The sequence below is a fragment of the Cricetulus griseus genome, chromosome 2 (assembly GCF_003668045.3).
Source record: "Cricetulus griseus strain 17A/GY chromosome 2, alternate assembly CriGri-PICRH-1.0, whole genome shotgun sequence".
NCBI lineage: Eukaryota > Metazoa > Chordata > Mammalia > Rodentia > Cricetidae > Cricetulus > Cricetulus griseus.
The window spans coordinates 308,819,321-308,844,604 of NC_048595.1; the positions used below are offsets into that span (position 1 = coordinate 308,819,321).

General features: G+C 36.5%; 1 protein-coding gene across 3 annotated transcripts in view; it reads right to left on the reverse strand.

The window, feature by feature from the left end:
- Positions 1 to 25,284, reverse strand: part of LOC100768249 (DNA repair protein XRCC4) — a 214,286-nt gene that overhangs the window by 41,944 nt on the left and 147,058 nt on the right. For 2 of the 3 annotated variants that reach the window (XM_027401767.2, XM_035440487.1), the window contains exon 8: positions 5,477 to 5,625. The exons of the other annotated variant lie outside the window; for it this stretch is intronic. In XM_027401767.2, coding sequence (XP_027257568.1) covers positions 5,505 to 5,625 — 121 coding nt within the window. In that variant the 3' untranslated portion in view covers positions 5,477 to 5,504. The remainder of the gene's footprint in view (positions 1 to 5,476; positions 5,626 to 25,284) is intronic. 3 annotated transcript variants of the gene reach the window in all.

The window sequence follows — 25,284 nt, forward strand, 5'->3', positions numbered from 1 at the left end:
CAGTGTTAACTCTAAGCTATTTGATTATAATACACAGACTTTTCTAGAACTTCTATGGCACTATTAGGTCAATCTTCTACAGAATGTGAATGCAGTATAAACATATACACATAAATACCTCTTGGATTTCATAGTAGTTTTAGAGTTTTCTCTCATCCTTACTGTTATACCCCACATTTCAGCTATAAATTAACCTGTTTTCTGTTCCTTACAGACATTTATTTTGTGTTTCCATGTTCTGAATCTTTCATTAGATCTTTTTGCCTGACCTATAACATTTCCAAACCTAGCACTGATTAAACTTCGCGATAGCCTCGGCTAAATTGGTGCCATATCCCCAGTCTATGACACACAGCTTAGGACTTTCTTAAAACAATCAAATTGACTCTTTACAGTTTCTTTCAAGTGTGAGTCCTACTTTGTCTTAAAAGTGTTTTCTATTATTACTTATCCTTTAGCTAAATTATATGGAAAGATATATTAGAAAGTTAGGTGACCCTCCATGTTGAATACAGTGTCAAAGCTGTCAAATCCGCTTACAGGATGGTCATAAATAGAATACTCCCATATTCTGCATTCATTGCCACTCCAAGACCTACGCAATTATCAGGAACGATGCATAGCCACTGTCTACATATTAGAACAAATAGCTAAAATTACTGGCTTGAAATAAAAGTCCCATTAGAATTCTTGGAGCCTTCTAGTATTCTTCCATTGAGTACACCAGACTAAAGTAGTACAGGAAAAACTAAATTTCTTTGCATCATTTGGCCAGAATGATCCTGTACTACGTCATAGGAGAGAGGAAAAGTCTTCTTTCCTAGCAAAGACACTGAAAGCCAAATGAAAATTATCCCTGAATCCTTACTCCCACAGACAAAGAGAGTGATTAAAGAGTTGAGTGCTGATATATCTAATAGTTATGACATTTCCCTTTCTCTGTCTTCTCATTTCCCTTTTCCATTCTGTTCTATGTTCTGCCTTATTGTGGGCTCCATGAAGAAAAGAAACCCCAAAAGGATGACTCAGAATTTCCAGCATCTCTAATTCTCATGCTTGCCAAGCTGCAGTACTTCACCAGGGTAGGATCCTGTTGCCTAATCAGCCTCTCACTGGAGTCAGGGTGGGAGAGTACTGTGGCTTTGCTCACGTCACCCACTTTCCATCAGTGCCATGTACTGCAGACTCAATTTGAGATGTCATAAATCCTGCAAACTACCAAGCTACAAGTGGTGAACATTGTATTATACCATTTCTTCGGTACCAGTATTTCCTTTTGATCAAGAAAATACTCCTACTTACCTAAAACTGATAATTTGATATTTTAAAAACCAGTCTTAAGAGAAGAGGACACAACTGTAACAGATTTACCAATCACTAGATGTTTTGATTAAGTTTAGCTCTGTGTTGAAATGTGACCAGATTGCCTAATATGGGAAATTAATAATGGTCTTGATCTCATGAACTGAAGTCTTTTTTTTTTTCATGTTTGAAGTGATATGAAAATACAAGTACTTAATCATGAAAAAACTTTAATATGATGAAAAATTCTAGTTTTCAATAGCTACTATTTTCCTACTTCTGGAAGGGTATGGATATTCATAGACAGAGGTGTTAGGCTTAATTTTCTATGAGGCCAGGTATAATAACAGCACTTGACACAGGCATTTCAGTTTCTACTCATAGGGAACTTGGAACTGATAGTAGAGAATTTGCTGTAAAAATCAAGGATAACATCAATAGTTTTTATTTTTTCCTTCTCTTCCTTCTTTTGGATAATCATGAATGAATTAAATAAAACACATTTAATTTATTGCCACTAGGTTGAGGCTGCAATTGAAGAAGAGGTCTCCTTCAGACAAGAGTCTACAGATAATTTACAATTCTGAAATTCTTAGGAATGTTTAATATGAACTTTCTTTAGTTCATGCTATGGAAGGTCCCACTATTTGGATTTGAATATTGAAGCTGCAAGTACAATTGGGAAGTATAAAACAAAAAGAGGTACCAAAAAGCTGGGCTAGAAACATGGAGCTAATAGTGCTCTGGGATTTCTGGGTAACCTAGAGGAAACTCCCTGTGCTATTGTAACATGTCTGCTTGGCTACATGGTAACAGTGACAAAGAATACAGCAAGCTTCCGGGGGACTACTAGAAAGGTAAAACAAGGATAACAAGGATACTATAAATATGGTGAACAAGAAGACCCGATCTCATAAGTAATAACAATAATGTAAATATCAGGAAAGCAAATTACTTTTTATAAACAAAAATACTACAGTATACTATAAGCCCCACCAGCATGGGATTTTACAATATTTTTATTTAGTTAGACACAATTCAAGGAAATGGCTAAGAAATTATAATTTGCACTAGGCCAAATAATGAAGGACCTTTCATTGCAGAAAACACATAGTAATACACTTTACTTTAATATTCTTTCTCAACTTTGGCTAACTTCTCCAGTGTAACTGATCTGAAAAGCAAAATTATTTCTATTTAGCTAAAAACTATGTTTACTTAGGAATACTATACTATTTTACTAAATTACAAAACTATATCTTATGAATATATATTTTTATTGATTCTATGTCTTATCAAAGAATGTTTATTTATTTTCTAAAATATTCTTACCATTTTATGTTAAACAGTTTACCAACTATTTAAAAATATTTTGTGTGTGTGTGTGTGTGTGTGTGTGTGTGTGTGTGTGTATGCCCTATGTGAGTAAGTGAATCTAGACATGGAAATGCCATGGCACACATGTGAATGGCACAGGACAACATTCCAGAGTCCTCTTTTTTCTTTCACTAAGGGTGATGGTGATCAAACTGAGATCTTCAGGCTTGCATACCAGCTGAGCCATCTAACTTGCTCCAGTTTAGCAACTCATAATTGAGAATGGATTGTCAGTCTACAACACTAGTTACCAACAATGTTTTATTACTACATATATATCATTAATAGTTCTGGTGTCCCCAAATTTATATTTACATAGAAATCTTGTATTTTGTTAATTTTTCAAGAGGAAATTCACAAAAAGAAATGATCATTATATTTTTAGCATTTTCAAGAAATGCATTTAGTGATTTCATACTTCTATATTAATTTAATCTAAGTTAACAAGGTAGCACATGGCATATAGCAGAACATTCCAAAAATGTTCCTCTATAACACTGGTTTTAAGAATATTTTGGGGAGATTATAATTACAGCATTTCCCCATTACCTTTCCTCCCTCCAAACCCTGCCATATAGCCCTCCTTTCTCACCTTCAAATTCATGGCCTCCCCTTTAATTGCTTTTTGTATGTTTATAAGTTTGTGTATTTGGAAATATAGATATTTGGAAACATACATATTGATATAAATATGCATTTGGTATATCCAAATATACCTTGCTCAGTCTGTATAACGTTGCTAGTATGTATGTGTGATTTTCTGACATTCTTGCTGTTTTATTACCCTCCATCTTATGATATCTCCTTTCCCTCTCCCAAGTTAGCACCATTCTTTCCACATTTCCCAGATCAGAGATTTACTTGTAGCCTGCTATTCCCCTCTTTTTTGATCCCCAACACGCTACCCTGCCAATGGCCCCCTTCTTAAATCCCAGACTCCTGCAGTTAGTCCAGGATATGTGCTCAGATCTGAAGGTTTGTTGGGAAAAGCCTCCCCTGAGAGAAAATATGCTGCGTTTTTTTTTTTTTCTGTACCTAGTTTACTCCATTCAACATTACCTTTTCTAGTTCCAGCCAGTGACTTGTCAGTTCATTCACTTTTCTTTATAGCTGAAGAGTATTCCAGTGTATGTGTATCAAATTTTCATTACCCATTTGTTAGACATACTAGCTGTACTCTAAATAATGACAAAAGGGGTCTTGACCTTGGAAAAGAGGGAGAGCTATATGGGAACTTTTCGAGGAGGAAAGGGAAGGAAGGCATGATGTAATTATATTCTAATATCAAAAGAGAAATAATTTTTAAAAATCAGCAAAATATCTTACCAAAGTAAAATGTACATGTAAAATAAAACACAAACTACTCCAATTATTTTTGTTTTGTATGGTTTGTGTGTGTTTTAATCATCCCCAAAATAAAACTATCAGAATGCAAAACAATGGACTGTGCACACATGTTGCATACACTATTATTTAATAGCACTTAAGAAACTGCAATTAGTAAGAAAATTATTCAGCAAAAATTCACTCAAAGTTTGTATCAAAGAAGAAAATTTCCTTTTCCAGGCTCTTTCATCTTCTCCATCTCCTTCTCTGTCTTTGAGGATGTTTACTAAAACTAAGGAACTGCCTTTTCAATTTTCACAAAGTTTTGAAGCAAGATAGGCAAAGACAAAGCCTAAAGTTCCACCAAATGGGGCTACTAATAGTCTCTCCTCCCAAAGGATGGGGCAGTTTTGTAATTACAGTGTGGCTACCAGCCTACCCTTGGTTATATTTGAAGATAAAATTCTTAGCCTATGTGGTTAACAATAAACCCTTGATATAATTAGTTTAAAATATACCAATACAAATAATTTTCCCAGGTAGCAGAAACAAAGTATAGAAAACACCTTGATAACAGAATTTCAAGAATTTCTAAGAAAAATGAATATCATGTACACAGTGGTTCCTTTAACCTCAGGTAAGATGCACATGGGAAAAAGAGAAAGGGCAACAACAGTGTTTGCTCAAATGTGGCAACTATGGATAACAAAACAACCACTATTTATTACAGTCACATAAATAATTTGGTTCATCAAAGCCTATTTATAGGCTCCTGGGTAATTTTTTGATACATGTATTGTTTATGTAACTTTGTGGTGAAAACATTCAAATGAAAACCTTCTGAAAGTAACAGTGCATCATTGTTTAAATGTGCACACTAGAAAACCTTTCCCAATAAATAATATTGTGCTGTGTGAAGGAGTTGAGGGTGCTTGCCTGGCTTTATATCATGCAAACATATGATGTTAAGTTTGATTTTAGAGCCATTAAAAGAAGAGAGGAAGCTCATCCACTTCAAGTCAACAAAAGATATAATCTATCAGAATTAAGAAAAATAAAACAATTTAAATACTGTACATCACAAAAATGTGAGCTTATGTATAGGTAAAAGAAAAAAAAAAAGGTTAGGACTGGAATACAGCCATGCCAGATAGACCCTAACAAAAGTCAATCTGTGTCCACATTAACACCACATAAAACAGTGCTGTTAGGAATAATCAGAGCTACATTATAATAAATAACACTTCTGCTCTCCAGGAAAACCACTTTATCTACAGCACAGCTTCAGAATGAGCACTCCGAAGACCCAGGCACATTTATCGACATCAGGGATTTTAACACACCTCTTTGCACTGAACAGAAGAAAATGAACTTTACCTAGGAGAATATATATAACAAGATTTACAAATATGACCCACTAAAACATGGCAGATTTCCCCAGCACTGTAGAACATTTATAGTGCCAACTCACAGTTTTCAGAAAAGTTCCATGTTGAAAGTCATACAATGTCAACCAAATTCTCTATCATATTTGCATCTTCCTGTTCCTCTAAAGTCATTCTCTTTTCTGAGTTCACTCTTCTAAACTTCAAAGGGCAATGAAGCAATGTAATGCCTGCACTATGGGAGACACAGGGCAAAGCATGAGAGTTAGTGCTTTGCACTAACAGGAAAAGCTTGCATTCAGTCTGAACGAACTCAAAGATGAAATGGCATGCTGTAGAATGGTAATTTTGGTAGGAAGTAAAGACTACCATAGAAAATGGAAATGTAAAAGCAGGCAGATGTATGTATCAGAAGTAAGTGATCATAAACATGATGGGAAATAAAAAGGCTTGTCCAGATTGAATGGACACACCTTCACAGATATAGCCTCACTCAGAAAAATGTAATAAATAATTCAGCCCCAAAGAAAAGCAATCACAGCTAGGCTTAATAAATTTGTGGATACTAGTGTAAAACCCTGGGGTAAACAAGAATACTGTAGGATATAGTTTTAAATTCCTTAAAAACACACTTAGAAGCTGGCCAATAAGGTAAAGATCTTTATAAATTAAGAAAAAGAAACTGAATCTTAGTATCATTTTAATGTATCATTTGACTACACATACAGCTTTACAAAATGCATACACATGCACATAAGACATTTAATTTGAAAGCATTCTACAGTCTCTCTTTAGCAAATATCAAATCAAATAGCCTCCTAAGTTGCCTTCCAGAGTTCTATTCCTGCCACTTTCAAGCACATATAGAAGAAAAACTGATTTTTAAAATATAAATCAAATAGCATAACTGCTTAAAACCTTGGCAAAGCCCTCTTAGGCACACTGAATAAAACACAAGCTTCTGAACTCAGACATTTAGAGTCTGTGAGATCTGGATAGATTTACTTCTCCATGCTAACACAGGAAAGGAGGGAGGGAGGGAGAGAGGGAGGGAGAGAAAGAGGGAGGGAGGAAGGGAGGGAAAAAGATATCCAGTATATGTATCGGTGAAAATATGACAACTGCTTGCCAGTCCCTATACAGCCTTTGCATAGGTCCTCAGTACTTCACAGACATCTCACTTCAAAAAGCATTCCTGTTTATTGTTTATATTCATCTTAAATATTCCAAGAGTCCTTCCTGGTCACATTGTTATCTAAGTAGTTTCTTTCTCTGATTCACTGTTTTAATTTCCCCATTTGCTTCCCTCAACATCTATCACAGCACAAGAATCCACAATACCTGCCAGCAAATGAATAAGCTCTATCTTCCATCACATAGGCTTCTATGTGACCACAAAGCATGCCTCTTTTCATCTGATGGTATTTTATGTACATTTTAATGAAAGAGGTTCAATGTAGTTGAACATGTCCATTTTCTGAATAAAAACAGTAGGCTAGCATTAGAATACATGTTTTGTGCTGGTGTATGATATTTAATAACAAAGATTCCATAGTCAAATAATCCTTTTAGAGGCCAAGGGGCACAGTACTTTTGAGAAGAAACTTTAATTTTTACTCAGTCTGTATTTTCTATAGTTGTACATTTTCATTCCTTTCTCCTTTGTTGCATATATATTAATCCCCATAAATACTAGGATTTGACATAAAAAAAACCACTTTGAGAAAAGATATTTTACAGCTCCAGGGAAGAACTAATTGACTATTGGTTTTCTATTTGTCTTTCTAATTTACTAGAAAAATTTTACCATGCTGTCACACAGGACTTAGAAACATAAGTATTCTTGTTCTATAAAATAATGAACAGAGACAATAAGACAGCAAGAAGAAAAATATTACTAAAGTGAAACAATTTCTTTGAGCTTACAATAAATAAATTATTAATAATTTATGAATACATAAATTTAGGTCTACATATAAGTCTCTTTGGTTTATGTGGATTTGTATGGCTTATAAAAATTAAATTAAGTTTTACGTTATCAACTTATAGTTTTCACAGAAAACAGCACTAACTCTCAGAGCCTTGCTTGTTTGGGATATGAAGGCTGTGTTCTCTCCTTCCTCTCTGCTGCTGAAAATTATCCAGCTTTCTGTCTCTCATCCAGACCACAGCAGCCTCCTAACTCATCTCTGAGTGTTCTATTCTTGTCACTTTCCATCACATAAAGAAGAAAAACTGATTTTCTAACAATATAGATCAAATAACATAATAAATCACTTAAAAGCTTGCCAAGCCTCCATAGGCACATGTACAAGTTTCTTTATTAATTTTGAGGGGAACTAATAATATGACCAAGAATCTTATTCTAAGAAAGCTGTTGAAGGAGAACATGCTGCCATGGCAATTTTCCTCATGTCTTTGACAAGCCACATTATCTGTTCAATATCTATTGCTCCTAAAAAGACTTTTGCTTAGCTGATTTAGCAGTTTTGCTGTGACTTCTAATAGCACAGGATAATGAAGATAAACGTCTTCTGTTATAGGTCTATGTTGAGACTACTTCAAAATATCACATTGCATCTGTAAAAATACAACTATCAAATCTTTCTTTTTGATCTACCTCCAGCTCTTTTAATTACATGTTTTTGTACACAATACTTTCCCAATGTATGAGCTCAAGCATCTCCACAGCTGTTATGATAAATCTTTCTGCCATAAGCTGCCTGAGCCCCATAGTGATGTGTGAGCTTTACGCCAGCCACCCGCCTGAATTAGGGCCCAAATGAATACATAGAAACTTGTATTAGGTACAAAATTGCTTGGCCCATGACTAGGATTCTCCTCTGTTAGCTCAGTATTAACTATCATAAATCTATATATTTTATAAGACTTGTCTTATTGGACGCCTTATTGACATCCCTCCTTGCCAGTGGATCACATTGTGATGCTGGAGCAGGAGCATAGGGGAAAAGGGGGAGGCTTCCTGTTTCTCCTTTAAATGAGTCTCCTTGCTATGTTATTTCCTGCCTGGATCACCATTTCTTTACTACATTTTCCAGAATCCTCTTTGACTCCTAGTCCTGTCTAACTTGTTTCATTGGCCAAACAGTATTTTATTTAACAATCAATAAGATAAACATACACAGTACATTCCCCATCATCTCCTCTTTTCTGTCTAAATAAAAGAAGGATAACTTATCTTTTATAATAACTGAAGAAAACTATAACCATAATTATCTGTCTTTAACTCTATCAAAGACCACAGAAGGATAATATATAAACCCTAGAATTGACAGAGACATCCGTTACCTGGACAGTCATCCAAACTGTCCAACATTACCTGTAATGTTGGGGCATCCATCTTTAGCCCATAGCCCATAGTGTGTCTGGCACACTTCTCCATTTCAACAGGAACCCTTCAGTACTGTCTTGTTTTGTAAGTTCAGGAGTCACTTCTTGTGGGTCCTGTATTTCCAGTTTATACAGCAATAAACAGTCCAGGCAAGAGCAGTTTCTTGCTCAAATGGCTAATCTTGCCATGTTGAAAGCAAACTCCATAATGAGTTTCTTTGTTGTCCATCCTCCTTTTTTGACATAATTGGTGTGCCAGGAGCAGTTGTGTCTTACAGTCAAGAAAACCCTAGACCATTTAAATGCCATATTTCTGTAGGTCTTTGAGAGGTTTGCCTATCCTTAGGATAGGATGAATGCCTATCCATCTCAAATACATTTCTGTAAATCTAGAAAACCTAACTAACCTAATTATAAGTTCTGAATATCATAGGCGATTATATAACCTTATTTAATTATGTATATCATTTTAAAAGGTCAGTATAAACATAATATCTAAACAAGAGGAGACATATACATATGAAGTTCAAGTGTGTGGTTGCTTTCAGAAGATATTAAAAGTAAGTAACATTGTCTTCTTCCTCTCATAATTTTGCTTTTGTTCCTGAATCTACAAAATTTGATATTTGCCTATTTATGATTAAAGGAAAAAGCTCAAAATAAAGTATTTTTGAACAGTTCCAAAAGAAATTAAAAAACAATCCAGAAGAATCAGATATCAATGCCATACATATATTTTTAGAAACAACCTTTAATATCTATACATTGATTATTTTTGTAGTATTAATTTAAAGGAATGTGGTGGTTTGAATGACAATGACCTACTAAGGCTCATGGTTGAATGCCTGGTTCCTAGTTGGTGGACAATTTAGGGAAGGATTAGGAGGTGTGACCTTGTTGGTGGAGGTGTGCCACTGCAGGTGGAATGTGAGTTTTCAAAAAACCCATTCCAGGCCCAGGCCAAGGCCTGCCCCGTCCTCCCCTAGCTCCCTTCCTCCATCCCACTCTCTCTCAATCTCTCTCTCTCTCTCTAATTGTAGATAAGATGTGAGCTCACACTAGTATTCCATTCCCATGCCTGCCAGCCCACTGCCATGCTCTCCACAATGATGGCCGCAGGCTAACCCTCTGAAACTGTAAGCAAGCCAGTAATTAAAACTTTCTTTTCCAAGTTGACTTGGTCATTGTGTCTTATCACACTAATAAAAAAGTAATTAAGATATGGATACTTTAAAAATCTTATTTAGTATACCATAAATGCTCGTGTATTCATGATGTCTAAGATTTTTCCTAGATAACCTGTTATAACAGGTATAGAATAAGGGTCTAGATGGAAGGGTTGGATCATGCTAGAAAGGAGAAATAGAACAGATGTTTATGGATAGTGATGGCTAGAATGGCAGGATTAAAAGGGGGAGAACACAGGAGGTTGAAGGAGGGAATATGAGGAGAGACAGTTAAAATTAAGGGCCAAATGAGGTGTCGTATAGAAAACTAATTCAGTATAAGTTTCCTATAATATATATGTATATGAAGGTGATTTAAATGGAATGGGCAAATAATGGGGGAGACAGTGCCCCTGCTGGACATCTCTAGTCACCAAATAAGGCCTCTAATTCTAGGAATGGATTACACCTAATTAATGTGTTGACCAAAGGAGCCCCATAGGAACTTCCAAACAACTTAGGTTACTGCTAATATTATTGGTTGCTCACCACAAACAGTGTCTTGCTCATCCAGCGTCAGAGGCTTCTTCCAGAAGTAGATGGGAACAAATAAAGACACCCATAGGAGGATAGTGTGCAGAGAGTAATATCTTAGAGTACTCAGTCGAAAATGGGTTGCCTCCATCAAATCCCTCCCCTCAGGGTTCGCAGATCCATGTAGAAGAGGAGGCAGAAAGACTGTTAGAGGCAGAAGGGACAGAGGACATAGGGAAAAAAGGCCTTCTAAACACAGCTGGACGAATACACATATGCATTTGCAGAGAATATGGCAGTATGCACAGGACCTACACAAGACTGGACTTACTGAAAGGGGACATGGACACAAGTCCACATCCCTAATTTAGAAGCTATCTCCAATTAGTAAGTACTTGCAAATGAAAAGTTTTTTCTCTACAACAGAATCTCACTGTGTATGAAAACCATTGTTGAGGGTAGGTAGCATGTCCACTTACCTAGTTGATGGCCAACACCAACACAAAATGTAAACAATGGCATTTCTGAATGTTCTTTGTTTTATAATGCTTTTCCCTTTAGCATTACAGTTTCTAGCTTTGTGGTTTTCATGGGGCCTGTGTGTGTTCCTGTGTCTATATGTGTTTCTTGAGCTTTATCTTTGGCTCATTTTCTTCTATTTGTTTTGTACTATTCTGGTTTGTTTTTATGTTTTCTAATTTTATTATTATTATTATTTTGTCATAATAATAATTGTTATAATAATTGAATTGTGTGTTTGCATCCTAATAAGAGAAAGAAATAAGGGATGCTGATTTGTGTGGCTAAGGAAGGAAAGAGAATTTTGAAGGAGTTGGGGGAGGAATAACAATAATCAAAATATACTGTAATAAAAAAAAACTATCTTCAATTAAAAGAGTTAGTGTCATTGAGATTTTTGTGACAGAAAGGATTACAATTTCCTTTGAGAAGAAAGAAACAAACTGGTTAGAAATAAGAAAGAGGGGTTGAATTACTAGAGACACAGCGACTCCAGTGTGGTAGCCTGGGAATGAATCCCTGGAAAGAAGAGCTGAATCAGCAGGCCAACACAAAGTTCCAAATCCTCATTTACATTTTAACTCATAATTGCTAAATAAAATTATATTGGGCAAGAAACAGGCTTATAATAAACCCCATTGTTATTCTTATTATTTATAACAATTGTGACTAATCCTGCCCAATTACCATATATTGACTTAAAAAGATCATGTTTTCTGTCATTATATCTATGGTAAGCTACAGAAAACTCTCTCTTTCATTGTGAACAGAAATCAAAATATTTTTTATCATCTAGTTCAGGAAATAAACAGAAGAACACATCTGAATTAAGTGTGGGTTTATAAAAATCTTTAATATGCTAGATAACCACAACCAAGTAAAAATGAATGAAGAAAGGAGCAAAGGAGAAGGGGAGAGACAAATGGTGTCCCAAGTGTGCAGTGCTTTAGGATGCCAGCTAGCTGGAATGAGAGACAAGTACTCCTTGGTAACTTGCAGAACTTGGAATTACAACATTGAATTGATTTTGAGAATACAACAGCATTAAACATATCATTTAGATACAATATTTACATTTCATTACCATAAGGCAAACAATGAGAATGTTAAAATCATGTTTAAATATTTGCTTTAAATTATATTTGTTTGCTGGTAAAGAATACCATTAAACACTCAAATTCAACAGCAGAGAAAATTTAGTCAATCTTAATTATTCTGAGGATATTTAGTACAAGTTATATCAATTTTAATGAGAAAATGCTCAGGGCCAGTGTTTCTTAAAATCCCAAAAAACACGCCATTTAAAAAGATTTTAAATTCACACATTTGGGAAGTATTGGTTCAATAAAGTTAGCAAGACAGTAGTTCTCTTTCCTTCAGAATTACCCAAAAGTATGGGATGAAGGAACATTGTACTTGTAGATCCATTTTTATCAGTTCAGGAAATAAACTCTACATGAGATTCTACTCTATGAGAACTCATGGAAACTGAACTGCTCTTTATAAAACCTGTGTTTGCCTTAATCTATTTTTGTATCTCACTCAAAGAATTTCCATGAGTTCTTCACATTATAATACACAGAGAAAGAAATTGTGTATATTTTTATTTCCCTACCTACCTACCTACCTACCTACCTACCTACCTACCTACCTACCTATCTGATACACATATATTTGGAGATCAACACATGCTCTTTCTGACACTGACTCAAGACCTAGTTGTTCCCATCCATCATCTTTATCAAAAGGCTTAGCATATAGTGCCTACAAGTCAGCTGTCACAAATCATAATGACTGGGTAAGTAAATTGGAAAGTAATTAGATAATAATGGATTGTTAAAAAATATACTGATTTATTTATTTATTTAGGATGCATTTGTGTATGCTGTGTGCACATGTGTGGGTCTCAGAGAACTATTTGCAGGAGGGAGTTTGTTGTTCTTTAATTCCACCACTTGGGTTCCAAGGACTGACTTCAGGTTGTCAGTTTTGGCATTGAGCACCTTACCCCACCCAGACATGTAACTGGCCCAGTATGCAGAGATTTTTTTCTTTTAAGAATAGGATTGTTTTTCTTAGCTTAGAAAATGAATATTTCATTGTGACACCAGGAAAGGGGATGTCTAAGGGACAACATTCCACCCTGATAATCCAACAACTACTTTATATATAACCCTTTGCTCATTTTAGCTGTGCCACTCCAGTAATAAACTGAGATGTGGGGAAAATTATAATTTTCCTAGGGAAACATCTTTACATTTTATTCTTCTAGCCTTTCTAACTCCAAATGAAGAAAAATATAAAAGTGAAATATCAAGTATCAATTAGTATAGCAGCCACTAAAAGGTCTACAAATGGGCTGGTGACATGACTTACTTGGAAAAGGTACTTGTCAATGAGCCTGACAACTTGAGTTCCATCTCTGGAATCCACATGATAGAAGGAGAGAATCAGTTTTTCCTTTTTCTTTTTTTTAAAATTTACTTTAGAAACAAACTTGTTTTACATGTCAATCCCAGTTCCCTCTCCCTCCCCTCCTCCCCTGCTCCCCAACCAACCCCTATCCCATTCCCTTTTTGCCCCCCAGGGAGGGTGATACCTTCCATGGGGGATTTTCAAAGTCTGTCATATCATTTGGAGCAGGGCCTAGGCCTCTGTGTATCTAGGCTGTTATGAAAATATAATTAAAATGTTAGTTATGGAACTAAAATATTAAGTTATACACTTAATACATGAGCAAGATGTACAGCTCAGTATAGTTTACTTCTGAGATGTAAAGAAGTCTTCAGATTACTCTTAAAAGATGAAACCCACAGAAACAGCTGACCTCAACATCTGGGAACTCCTGCTCCCTAGTCTGATAGCTGGAATACCAGCATGGGACTGATCCAGACCCCAGGAACATGGGTTTCTGTGAGGAAACCTCAGAAATCTATGGGACCTCCTGTAGTAGTTCAGTACTTATCCCTAGCATAGTTGTGGACTTGGGAGCCCATTCCACATAGAGGAATACTCCCTGAGCCAAGACACACAGGGGTGGGCCTAGGCCCTATCCCAAAGGATACGAAAGACTCTGATGATACCCTTGGAAGGCCTCACCATCCAGGGGCAGCAGAAAAGATATGTGTCAGATAAGGTTTTAGTTAGGGGGGTTGGGGAGGATGGGTGGGAGAAGGGAACTGGGATTGTCATGTAAAACAATCCTGTTTCTAATTCAAATTTTAAAAAGTTGACAAAAAAAGAAGCTGAATAAATTGAAAGCCAACTTTTACTGAACCAATGAAGTAAGTGAATTATTAGAGCTATTGTATGGAAGAGAAACATCAAAAGGATTTTATGATTAGAATCCTAAATGCCTGCCTGAATTTCCTGTCTTTATAATTTATAACATGAATAAAGCAAACTGTTCTGGGTTATAAAATGCTATGTAAATTGCTAAGTTGGAGAGTCAAACATCAACATTAATATAATTTAACTTGTCCTTATGTTTCCTCTTTCAATTAGAATTTGTAGAATATGACAGAAAGCTATGCTATCCTTTTGTTTGTGTCCTAGGATCTCGTGTTGTCCATTGTTTACAAAGGACAAAGAATGGTCTATGGGCTGCCAATCTAGCTGAGACGGTGGAGAGTACACCTAGCATGCAGAAAGTCCCAGGTTCCATCCCGTTCATAATACAAACTGGGTGTACAGGTACACACTTGCAATCCCAGCATTTAGGAGGCATTGGCAGGAGGATTAGATGTTCTGCTCATCCTTGGCTACATTATATGTGTGTATAGACATATTTACATATACATCTATATGTACATATATAAGGTCAAGCCAAAGATACTGCATTGATCAAAATGTCTCCCTTTTTCCATTCTACTCCTGAAAACTTATGAATAGGGCCAAATACTAAGCATACTCCAAGATCTTTCCAGTCAACATTCATCCTTTTCCAGTCTTCTATCTACCTAAGACTATATTGACTAGACCTATGTGAAAATGTGGACTTAGCAAGGGCAGGAGAATGTGTAAAAGCGTCATCAAACATCTGTGTCATTACTTCTTGCCTCTTGAATGCTAGGTATTTCTCACTCTAGCATGGGCTGATCTAGAACACTGAGGGTCAATGTATACATTGGAGCAGACCTGTGTCATTACTTCTTGGCAGTATGCTTGAAAATTGCTAGTTATGTCACCCTTTAACATGGGCTGATCTAGAACACTGAGGGTTGGTGCATGCATTGAAGCAGTCCTTTACTTCTGGTTACATCTCTTTACAACTGGTGACTGAGGCCAGTAATACTCAAATTTTCAGAACCACATTTAGTATGAAACAGTTATATCAGTAAAAAATATCATAATAATGTCAATATCTGAAAATTTAATCTAGACTTCTAAAGCAGGAAAACTATTATCAACTATCCTTCCATAATCAGAATCTTTTGGCTTATTGCACCAACACCACTGAGAAGAAAACGATGCCATGCAGAGCTAATTTTGATGGCAACCATACGTAGTTAATGATTAGCCTCTCCTCTTTTGTGAAGTGTAATATTACCATCAGGTAAGTTTTTCTTCCAGGAGAATGCTTTTGCCACAATATATATTCTTGAGCAACTGACTTACTTCTCAGTATCAATTTCTTTGTGTATTTGGTACAGATAAGATTAAGTTGTAAGCTTGTTATATAGATTGAAGAGTCTGTGTGTTATCATGATGGAAATACAGTAGGTGCTATCAAAATAGTCACTGTACTTATTGCTAACATATTTGTTATGACAAATATAGAGTCTTTTGTGTTTCATAAATTGTACACCTTGGCTGGATATTATGGCACACACCATTAGACCCAGCAATCAGGAGGCAGAGGCAGGCAAATCTCTGAGTTTGAAACCACCCTCATCTACAGAGCAAATTCCAGAACAGACAAGGCTACACAGAGAAACGCTGTCTTGAAACACCAAAAAAATGTGAACAAGTAAAAAATAAATATACATTTTAGACAATCATATCAGAAAGCCACTAAGCAATGGGAGACCACTGCAAATGGCTTTGGCGATAGAAGGTGACAAGCAATCAGACAGATACTCAAATCTGCAAGTCAGAAAAGTCAGCAGGAGGCCTGACAGGGAGCTTCCTTCAGAGATTCTCTGACATAAAGTTGATGAGTTGAGAAAGGAAACTGAAATTCATGCAGATGGACCAGTTCTTAGTCCATTGGTCCCAAGAGAGTCACTTAGATTTTGGCCAGAGATTCACCAAATTATTCCATTTCCCAAACCTCACCCAGCTATGGATATTATCTTACTAACCAGGAATTAGGTGCTGTATGGTCTAACTTTCCTAAATAAACCCATGCCAGGGCACATGGATATCTTAGACTAATGTCAAATGAATTTTGGAAAATGAATAACAAGCTCCTGTGAAACGTCATGTTTTCAGCTTTTGAAAGTTAGTTGCCACATTGCAGGAGGGTGGAGTGACAATGGAGGGGGGGGTCACAGACCATGCCTCCACCCCAATGAATTAACCCCAGAGGAAACACCAATAGGAACAGGAAAAAAATGTGCCACTCAGATTTGTAAAAACAGACTCATGGTCTACAAGTAAATTTATTACTTTTAATTTATCAAGGCTATTGTAATGAAACCAACAACTCTCCCTTTGATTGATATTAATTTGTTGCACAACTTTGCACTACAGCCATTTTATCTTTTTGGCTGGGTACTTTCCAATATTACAACCAAATCAGAATTGCTTTGGAAAGAGGCTTACTTTCAATTCCTTTGTTTATCTAACACAGTAAATCATGAAAAACAGGACTGAGTGACTCCAAAAAGAGTGATCCATGTTTAATTTTTAAAAAGCTATGACTTCCTCATTTACTCTACCTACTGGCATTGTTATGTCAGAGTCTACCTGTCAGTCTCTGAATTTTAATTCATAAGAAAGTATAATTGCTTTTAGGATCTACTTACTGAATGTGCCATTTCTAAACCTAAGGTCATTTTTACATATAAAATATTCTTCTCTTGATTTCAAGGGCTAACAAGCAACAGCCCGGGGATTGACATGACCAGGTTGTTGTGCACATGAACTCATAGCAGCTTGGACTTGATGTGTAAGATCTGCACACGGTCAAGCTGCCCAAAATACTTGCATGGAGTCATGAATCCTACTCCTAGCTAAGAAGCTCTTGCCAACTGATGGCTGCCTGGGGAGGAAAGTCCAGTTTGTTGTGGGCAGCAGCCTCTGAGAGGCCACCAATGCTCTGTGATGGTCCCACGTCAATATACATAAGGGCTAGTGGATCTTGAGCAAACAGTATGTAAAACTGTTAAGGAAAAGTAGTTAAGGGGATAAGGGAGGGGTTGCAGGGAAATGTTCTTGATCAGAACACATATGCATAAATAAAATCATAAACAATAAAACTATTAAAATAAGAACTTAAAAATAATGAAAGACATGGGAGTCCAATATATTTGAACATGAAAAAATTAAATCTGAATCTCCTACATGTGATGCCTGGAGGGACAAGTTAGGTAAATTAAATTGTAACACTTTCAGGTACTATGTTGTTTATGATACAAGACTGAATGCTTTCCACCTCAGAACATCATGTCATTAAGATTCTCAGTGAAAAATGGAAGAATAGTCTCTGAATTAGGATGTATTATAAAGTTTATTACATATCATTAATCAGGAATTACTGACTTCCCTTTTCACCATATCAATTAAATAGCAAATAAAAATGATCTACAAAATCTCCCTTTTTAAAACTTTTTTTTCATGAATAACTGTATTATTTCTGTCTTAAACATCTCTCTGAATGCCCAAACTGCCTTACATTATGGATTACAAGGACTTTGGAGGAGGAGTGGAGTTCTGCAGAGGGTCGTACAGAAATGACTGATGGTTCTTAGCTTCTTTATTATCCTACATTTGAAACATATCACCTCACTATTTCTTCTGTTCTTCAAATGAATGTGAATAGCAATTTTCATATCTCAATATTAAAATAAAAAAGAAGCATGGGAAAGATCTGACTTATACTAGGAAAAAGAAGAGGTGATGAGCTAAGACCCTGAAGTACAGGACAAAGTGCTTCAAGAACTCATTCATGTCTGCAAAGGAGGGTGGACCCATGGAACATGTATCTCATGTCTTCCTTTCAGATGACAAAATGTAGACAAATATGAATGCTTGGGTCAATTTAATTCACATTCAAATGACAAACCTGAATGGATTTATCCATTTAGTTTAATGAATTAGTGAAATAAACTAGATTAGGAAACACTAATCCAATAAATCAGAAAACTGAGTCATATAGCAGTCTTCAGACACATTTTAATGCCCTAATTTGTGCTGATTTTCCTAAATAGAGAAATTTTGGTAACTGCCACTCAAAAATCATTAATATTTTAATTAAAAGAAAGATTAAGAAATTATGATGGACACTCCAAGTAGGTAGATACATAAGTGGAAGAAGTGAGAATTATAAAGAGCCAATATGCAATTGGCAGGACAGAAAAAGCAAAGAAAAATCAAAGACTCTAGGTCTAGCCTCAGTATAGTCAAAGACTGCTCACTTGGTTATCAGATCCTCACATAAAGAGAGAGGAATAGACTATTCAGTGTTCTCTATAGCTTGCTGTATTCAGCTGGAAAATTTTCCTAACTTTAGCAGGTTACGATTTAGTTATGACAAATGATAAGCTGGAAAATTAAATCAGTTTCTGTTCTGTTACAAGAGGCAGATTCCCTGGTGAAAAGAGTCACTGGTGGATATTTATGTGTGTATGTGTGTGTGTCAACCACAAGGAAAAGAGAAAGACACAAATGGTACTGAACACTTGTGACAGACGTAATTCACTCTGAGGTCAGTAGATAGTAGAGGAGTTTGGAGGAGTTTTCTGGAAAATGGAGTGCATATCCTGTAGTTTTAGGGGGTACATGGGCCAGTGTTATACAGATGTGACAAGGCAGTATTACGTCCCAAACAGGAATAATCATCAACTTTGGAGGAACTTGGTGCAGTACAGTGCTATGGGTGATGAACAGTTAAAAAGTGGTTGGAGAAGAGACTCAAGAGAGATGCAAACTCAAATGCCCAAAGCTACCCAAAAGGATGAACTTTGTGAATGATGGTTATAGAAAAATAAGAATGAAGAGCAGCAATGTGGCTTATTGAGTGAGTGTTTGTGCCCAGAATTGGTAGGCAGGTTTGATCCCCAGGATCCACACAATGAGAGAAGTAAATTGTGTCTCTTAAGTTGGCCTCTGATATACACACACATACTGTGGCATGAGCCCACCCACATCCATCCACACTCACACAATATGATAATTTCTTCTACAAAGAGAAAACTAAAGAGTAAATATACCCTCTAAAGAAAACAGTTGAAATAGTTAATTGCCACTGTATATGGCACCAATCTTCTAATTTTAAGAGGCCTGCTTTTATGAACAGATGGGTGCCTACTGAAAAAGTGGGAAGGATTTCCTCTAGGACTCTTCATTTTTAGGTATTTTGCTATCCTGGGGTACAGCACAGATCTCTTTCCCAGGTGTCTCAGGGTTAACAAGGCTGTGATGAAATAGCATGACAATAGCACCTTGGCCAGGAAAAGAGCTCATGCATGCGTATCACTGTTCATCGTCACAGGAAGTCAGGCAAGAAACCCAAAAGCAGGAGCTGATGCAGAGGTCATGGAGGAGTGCTGCTTATTGGCTTGCTCCTCATGGCTTGCTCAGCCTGATTTCTTATAGAACCCAGGACCATTAACCCAGGGACAGAACCAACCACAATGGGCTGAGCCCTCCCACATCAATCACTAATTAAGAAAATGCCCCCACAGGTTTGCATACAGCACAATTTTACAGAGGCATTTTCTTAATTGAGAGTCTGTCCTTCCTGATGACTCCAGATTGTATTAAGCTGACACAAAACTAGCCAGTATACCAAGTGAAAATGTAGCAAGCAAGTCCTAACTGGCCACTGAATCTTGGATTGCATTTAGATCATGGACTTCATAAACAGAGAACTGTGGAATCAATATCTATAACACATAAATTGACCACTATGTTGCATTTTGGTGTAACCCATGAAAGGACTAAGACATAGCATACCTCATATAGCAAGGACACAGAAAGTACTATCTCATTCTGGTCACACTTTCCAAATGCTATGACTAAAAATCAGTCACTTTACAAGTTTTCTGGATCATGTACACTGTGGCTAAATGGCATATTTAGAGAAAGCAAAGACAGCAGCTTTCCCTAGGATAACTACATTTTCTTTTAGTTCTATGAGTAATAGCCAGACAACAGTAAATCAAATGGAAAGTGAAGTCATTAGGTGGGGCGAGGTGATGTCAAACCTCTGAGTGTTTTTTCTCTTAACCTTTCAGTTTGGAGCTTGATTCTATTTGCCCAACTGGCACAAGACAAGATTATAAAAGCGCATTTCTTAAACAAATCTGTGGATAATAAAATCAATTCCTACTGCCTGCTTTTTAAAAGAGCTAAAAATGCTCTATTTTTTAAGTAAAATACTAATTTTTTTCATAAGATCATTGAAAATATTTTATTTGTTGCAAAGTTTCTATACCATGATATTATATTTATATAGAGTAAAGAAAATTGTTAATTATCACATATGGAAATAAGTTTTGTGATTGTATGTTTATAAACAATCTTTTATTCCAACTCTCTACTGAGCTTAAAGTCAATATTCACTCAAGGAAAATGGTAGCAAATTTTAGCCAATGCCTTCTAATGCTCTTTGTTTTAAAAGGACATAGATAGGAACATGAAGGTGGTAAAAAATATACTACAATTAGATAAGGCATGTATCCCATCAGTCAGTTACATGAGATAACACCTAACACCAAAGTGTTTTGAAATAACAGAGATAAAACTTCTCAATTATGCCACTCTCATCAGATATGACCTGAGGGTGGGGAGACTAGACTCTGTTGTCCTTACTTTTTAAGTTGAATGGGCAGATATCAACACTGTCTATCACTAAGGCAGAAGAAAGGAAAGTTTTCTGGCCTTTCCCTTATAGGTACCACCTTTAAACAAAACTTGCTGTCAAGAATGGGTCTAGCAAAATCTTTCTTCAAGTACAGCTATGAAATGCAATTCAACCATATGCACAGAAGGCAGAGAAAGATATGTTTATTTTTGGTGACAAGAACTAATGACTACCACAATTGCCCATATAATTGCCTTATTTTATTTCACATATCTTTGTTTTCTCTATTTGACTAGACTATGAAGTCAGAATCACAGCTGTAGTTTCTCCCAATAATTTTTTTTTTTTTTTTGTGATTTACTCAATGTTCATAAAGAGCTTAGGTTAAAGTCTGACTTTAGTAAATTTACCTAGGTGTAGTAGCTATCCTCTAACACCTGTGCTTGGGATCCTGAGATAAGAGGACTCTGGAAGTTTGGGTCAGCCTAGGCTATAGAGTGAGGTCCAAACTCAACACAAACACAAACCAACAATCAAACAAATAAAATCTACTTAGGTCCATTCTCCCCAAACTCCCCAAACCATCTGTTACTCTACATTTAAATCTAGTTTGGAGACAGATAATAAAGTAATACAAACACACTGAGGAACCAGAAAGGAACCACACAAGTGTTAACCCCAAGATATGGCACAATAGACATCCAACCTCTGGCTAATTTGATTATTCCACAGATGTTATTACCCATTAAAGGAAAAGCATGGAGCTTTGGCACCAGTTATGCTGTCTGCTTTTCTTGTATTGGCTGTATAAAGTTCACCTTTGGAATCACTCATGTGGTGTTGGAGAGGAGAACACTCAACCGTGCTGCCTGTTCTCACTCACTTTAAGACGATTTCTTACCAATCTTGAATGCCTGGGGCTATCAAATCATTTATTTTAGATCTCTTCTCTTCCAAAAAATCCAGGCTCATATACAATAACATCTTTGTCTTCATAACTGGTAAATCTTGGCTGCTTTTTTTTAATTTAACCTAATTAAAACTGATCAATTTTTTTGGTTTTTTGACAGTTGATGGCTAATCTTGGTTGTCTACTTAACTACATCTGGAAATAACTAAAACCCAAGCAGTTAGACATATTATGAGGAATTTTTTGAGAGGATCATTTGAGGTGGGAAGACCCACCCTAAATTTGAGCCTCAATCCTTGGTAGTAACCCAAGAAATGGAAGAACGAGTCTTTTGCTTTTGACTGTGTGCCCTTACTATCACTGGCAAGTTCATCTATCCAGTGACTGAGACACTGCTTTTTGTATTATATCCTAATTCTTTGGGATTCCAATGTAGAGTGAAAACTCTCTCATCCTAGAAGATTCCAGCTCCAGACAGGGTCTGCTGAGACATCCAGCCTTGCACTCTGAACAAATACTGGATTCTTGGACTTTCCATGAGATAAGAGTTATTGTCTAGCTAGCTGGACCACCACCTGTAAGCCACTTTAATAAATCCCCCTTTAATATATACTCATACATTCTATTAGTTCTGTTCCTTTAGGGAAACCTAAGACAACAGATCTGTATTTCTATGTATTTAGGCATATCATCCAAACAGATAGTAATGCCTTTGATTCCCCTTCTTCCCCATTTTGACCCCAGGGAGCAAGAAAGACCTGACAACTTACTGCTGAGACAGTTCAGGCTCTAGGAACTCCTCAAAACTTCTTACAGCAGAGGTTACTAATGACGTTTCCTAGACTGCTGTATAGACTTTGTTCTCTTCACTCCCAAATTGCTAAGAAGAATATATATGTATTTTTTATGCCAGTGTCTTGATAATATGAGTGAAGCTGGATTTAAAAGCAATAGAGTAATAGAATAAGTGTTTGCCAGAAGCAGTTTCAAGAAATCATAACATTCAGGTTGTGGCATGGTTACTGCATACCTCTTAGCCATATCTACAGTGTGTTAATTATTTTTACTTTACTTGTTGCTGCAAGACAACACATGACAAGGGCAACTTAAGGAAGGGAAGTTTAACTTTAGCTTACAAGTTGAGGGAATAGTTGTAGTGGGGAAGGTGGCAACAGAGACTTCCAGTGGCTAGTCAAATCGTATCTGTATTCAGGAGACTGGGAAAGATGAGTGTTGGTATTCAGTTTATCTTTTCCTTGCATCCAGGTCAGCAACCCGACCCAAGCAACGTTACCAATCAAACTTCGGGAGTATTCTCACCTCACTAACCTTTGGGAAAGATGCTGACATGTATAACCAGAAGTATGTTTCCATAGTAATTCTAAAACCAGGTGATAATGAAGATAAAATACTACATAGCATGAAAAAAGTCAAATGTACAGTTGGGTGCAGAAAGGAGTGTGAGTTTAGAGTTGTAAGCAAGCTGAAAACAGAAAAGGCTTATGTAATTGTCAGAGATTAGTGCCATTAAAGAGAAACCTGGAGATGTGTACTGGGACAATAAGAAAAGTACCTCACATGTAAGAACCACTCATCAAAAAAGGCATCGGATTTTAGAATAAAAATTCATCTGAAAGAAGTGTGACTGAGCCCAGAGGGTCCCTGTTTGAAAAGAAACACCTTGGTGAAGTGTTTTGTTTTCAAGGTTCAGTTGTTATTTTCAACAACAGTTGTGATGCAGGAAGCCAGACATCTTAAACTGGAAATATAACTTGGCTGTGTTGTCGGGATGGTGCCCATTTTGCAGGCATTGAAAATGAAAGGCAAAGTCATAAAGGTTTGCACCACAGTGGCCCAAAGCTGCTGAGGACAGGCAGCATTTTGCTTGGTCAGATTTCCTTTACATGGGCTCTGAAACACCTTGGTGTGAGTCTCTGAAGGTCACTGTAATTTCTGATGGAGAACCCAGGATTTTGGGTTACTGGGACAATGAGATATGATATACCTGCCAAGGGAAGCTGCAGGCATGGAGTGTATCTGGCCCAAGAGAGGTTACAGGCACTAGAGCTAGAGAGATGGGGCAACCAAAGCTCAATATGACACATAATACCAATCATAATCCTAGGTGCTGGACATAGATCTTCAATGTTTAGTGTTTGCCTTGCTGCAGTTCTTGCTGTGGTTGTATTTCTCCTTGCTATTATTCTTATCCTTTCCATTAGGACTAAGAATGCCTAATCTGTGTCCTTGAATGGTAGAACTTAATTTTTGGCTTTCTAGGGGGCTCATGGTAAAAGACTGCCCGAGTTTCAGAAAACTATGGGCGTTTGAACAGTATTGAGATTATTTAGACTACAGAGACTTTTGAAGTTGCATTAAATGCATTTTGAATACACAGGACTTCAGAGGCCAGAAGTAAAATATTATGATTTAAAGTGCTGTGTTTAACGAGGGTTGAGCTTATGGGTGGTAATCTTAATTATCAGTTGAGGTTGTTTCTAGAAATATACAAGTGAGGAGACAAGACATACCCTAAAAGTGAATGCCATTACCCCATTTGCTGTAGTATGGGACAAATAAATAGAAAGGAAATGGAGAAAGCCAGATTCACCAGCATTCATTTCTCCTTTGCTATCTGCCTGAGGAAGCAATGTGAGCAGCTATCTGATGCTCACACCACCATGCCTTCTTCAAGAAATATTGCATCTCTCAAACTGTTACCATAAATAAAACTGTTTCCTTCTTTATATCGTTTTATTTTGTGACAGCAACAAGGAAAGTAGCTAATTCACCATTCTATCCATGAGTATTAGGTTTTCAAATATTTGCTAAACAAATTTTGTATTAGAAAAATTATCTTCTCCAAAGAATCCTGTTTCAAATATGGGACTTCCTAGTGTTTTATTAATAAAATATCACTATTTATAATAGAATGATATAAAGTGGAAAAGGCATTGAATATTACTGATATATATTAGAGTGTAGAAAGACCTGAAAAAACATGTAACATAATTAGGGACAAACATCAGAACAAAGTATCTTAGACTAAAAATAATAATAATATGATTAAATATATAGTCCCCCCAAACTTATATAAACATGTATAATAGCTTCAATGAACTTTTCTCATCAGGGTTACTGTACTCACTCCAAGAGCCAATGACTACACAACAAAAGCCCCAATAGCAGGCAAGAGACACTCCCTTTTGAGCTGGTGGTCATGGCTAAGGGTCTCCCAGCCTATTGTTATTATTCTTGGTTATCCCTTAGAGGTAGAAGATAAGTTTCTCTTGTTAAAGACACCATGAACTTTATGAACACAGCACAGAGGTCTCTGAGGTGGACATGACCTGAAAGTCATCTCCTTGGTAACTATCTTTGAAGGCACAATGCAATATTTCAAAGAAGGGAAGAAACCAACAGTATTACCTTTATATCACATTG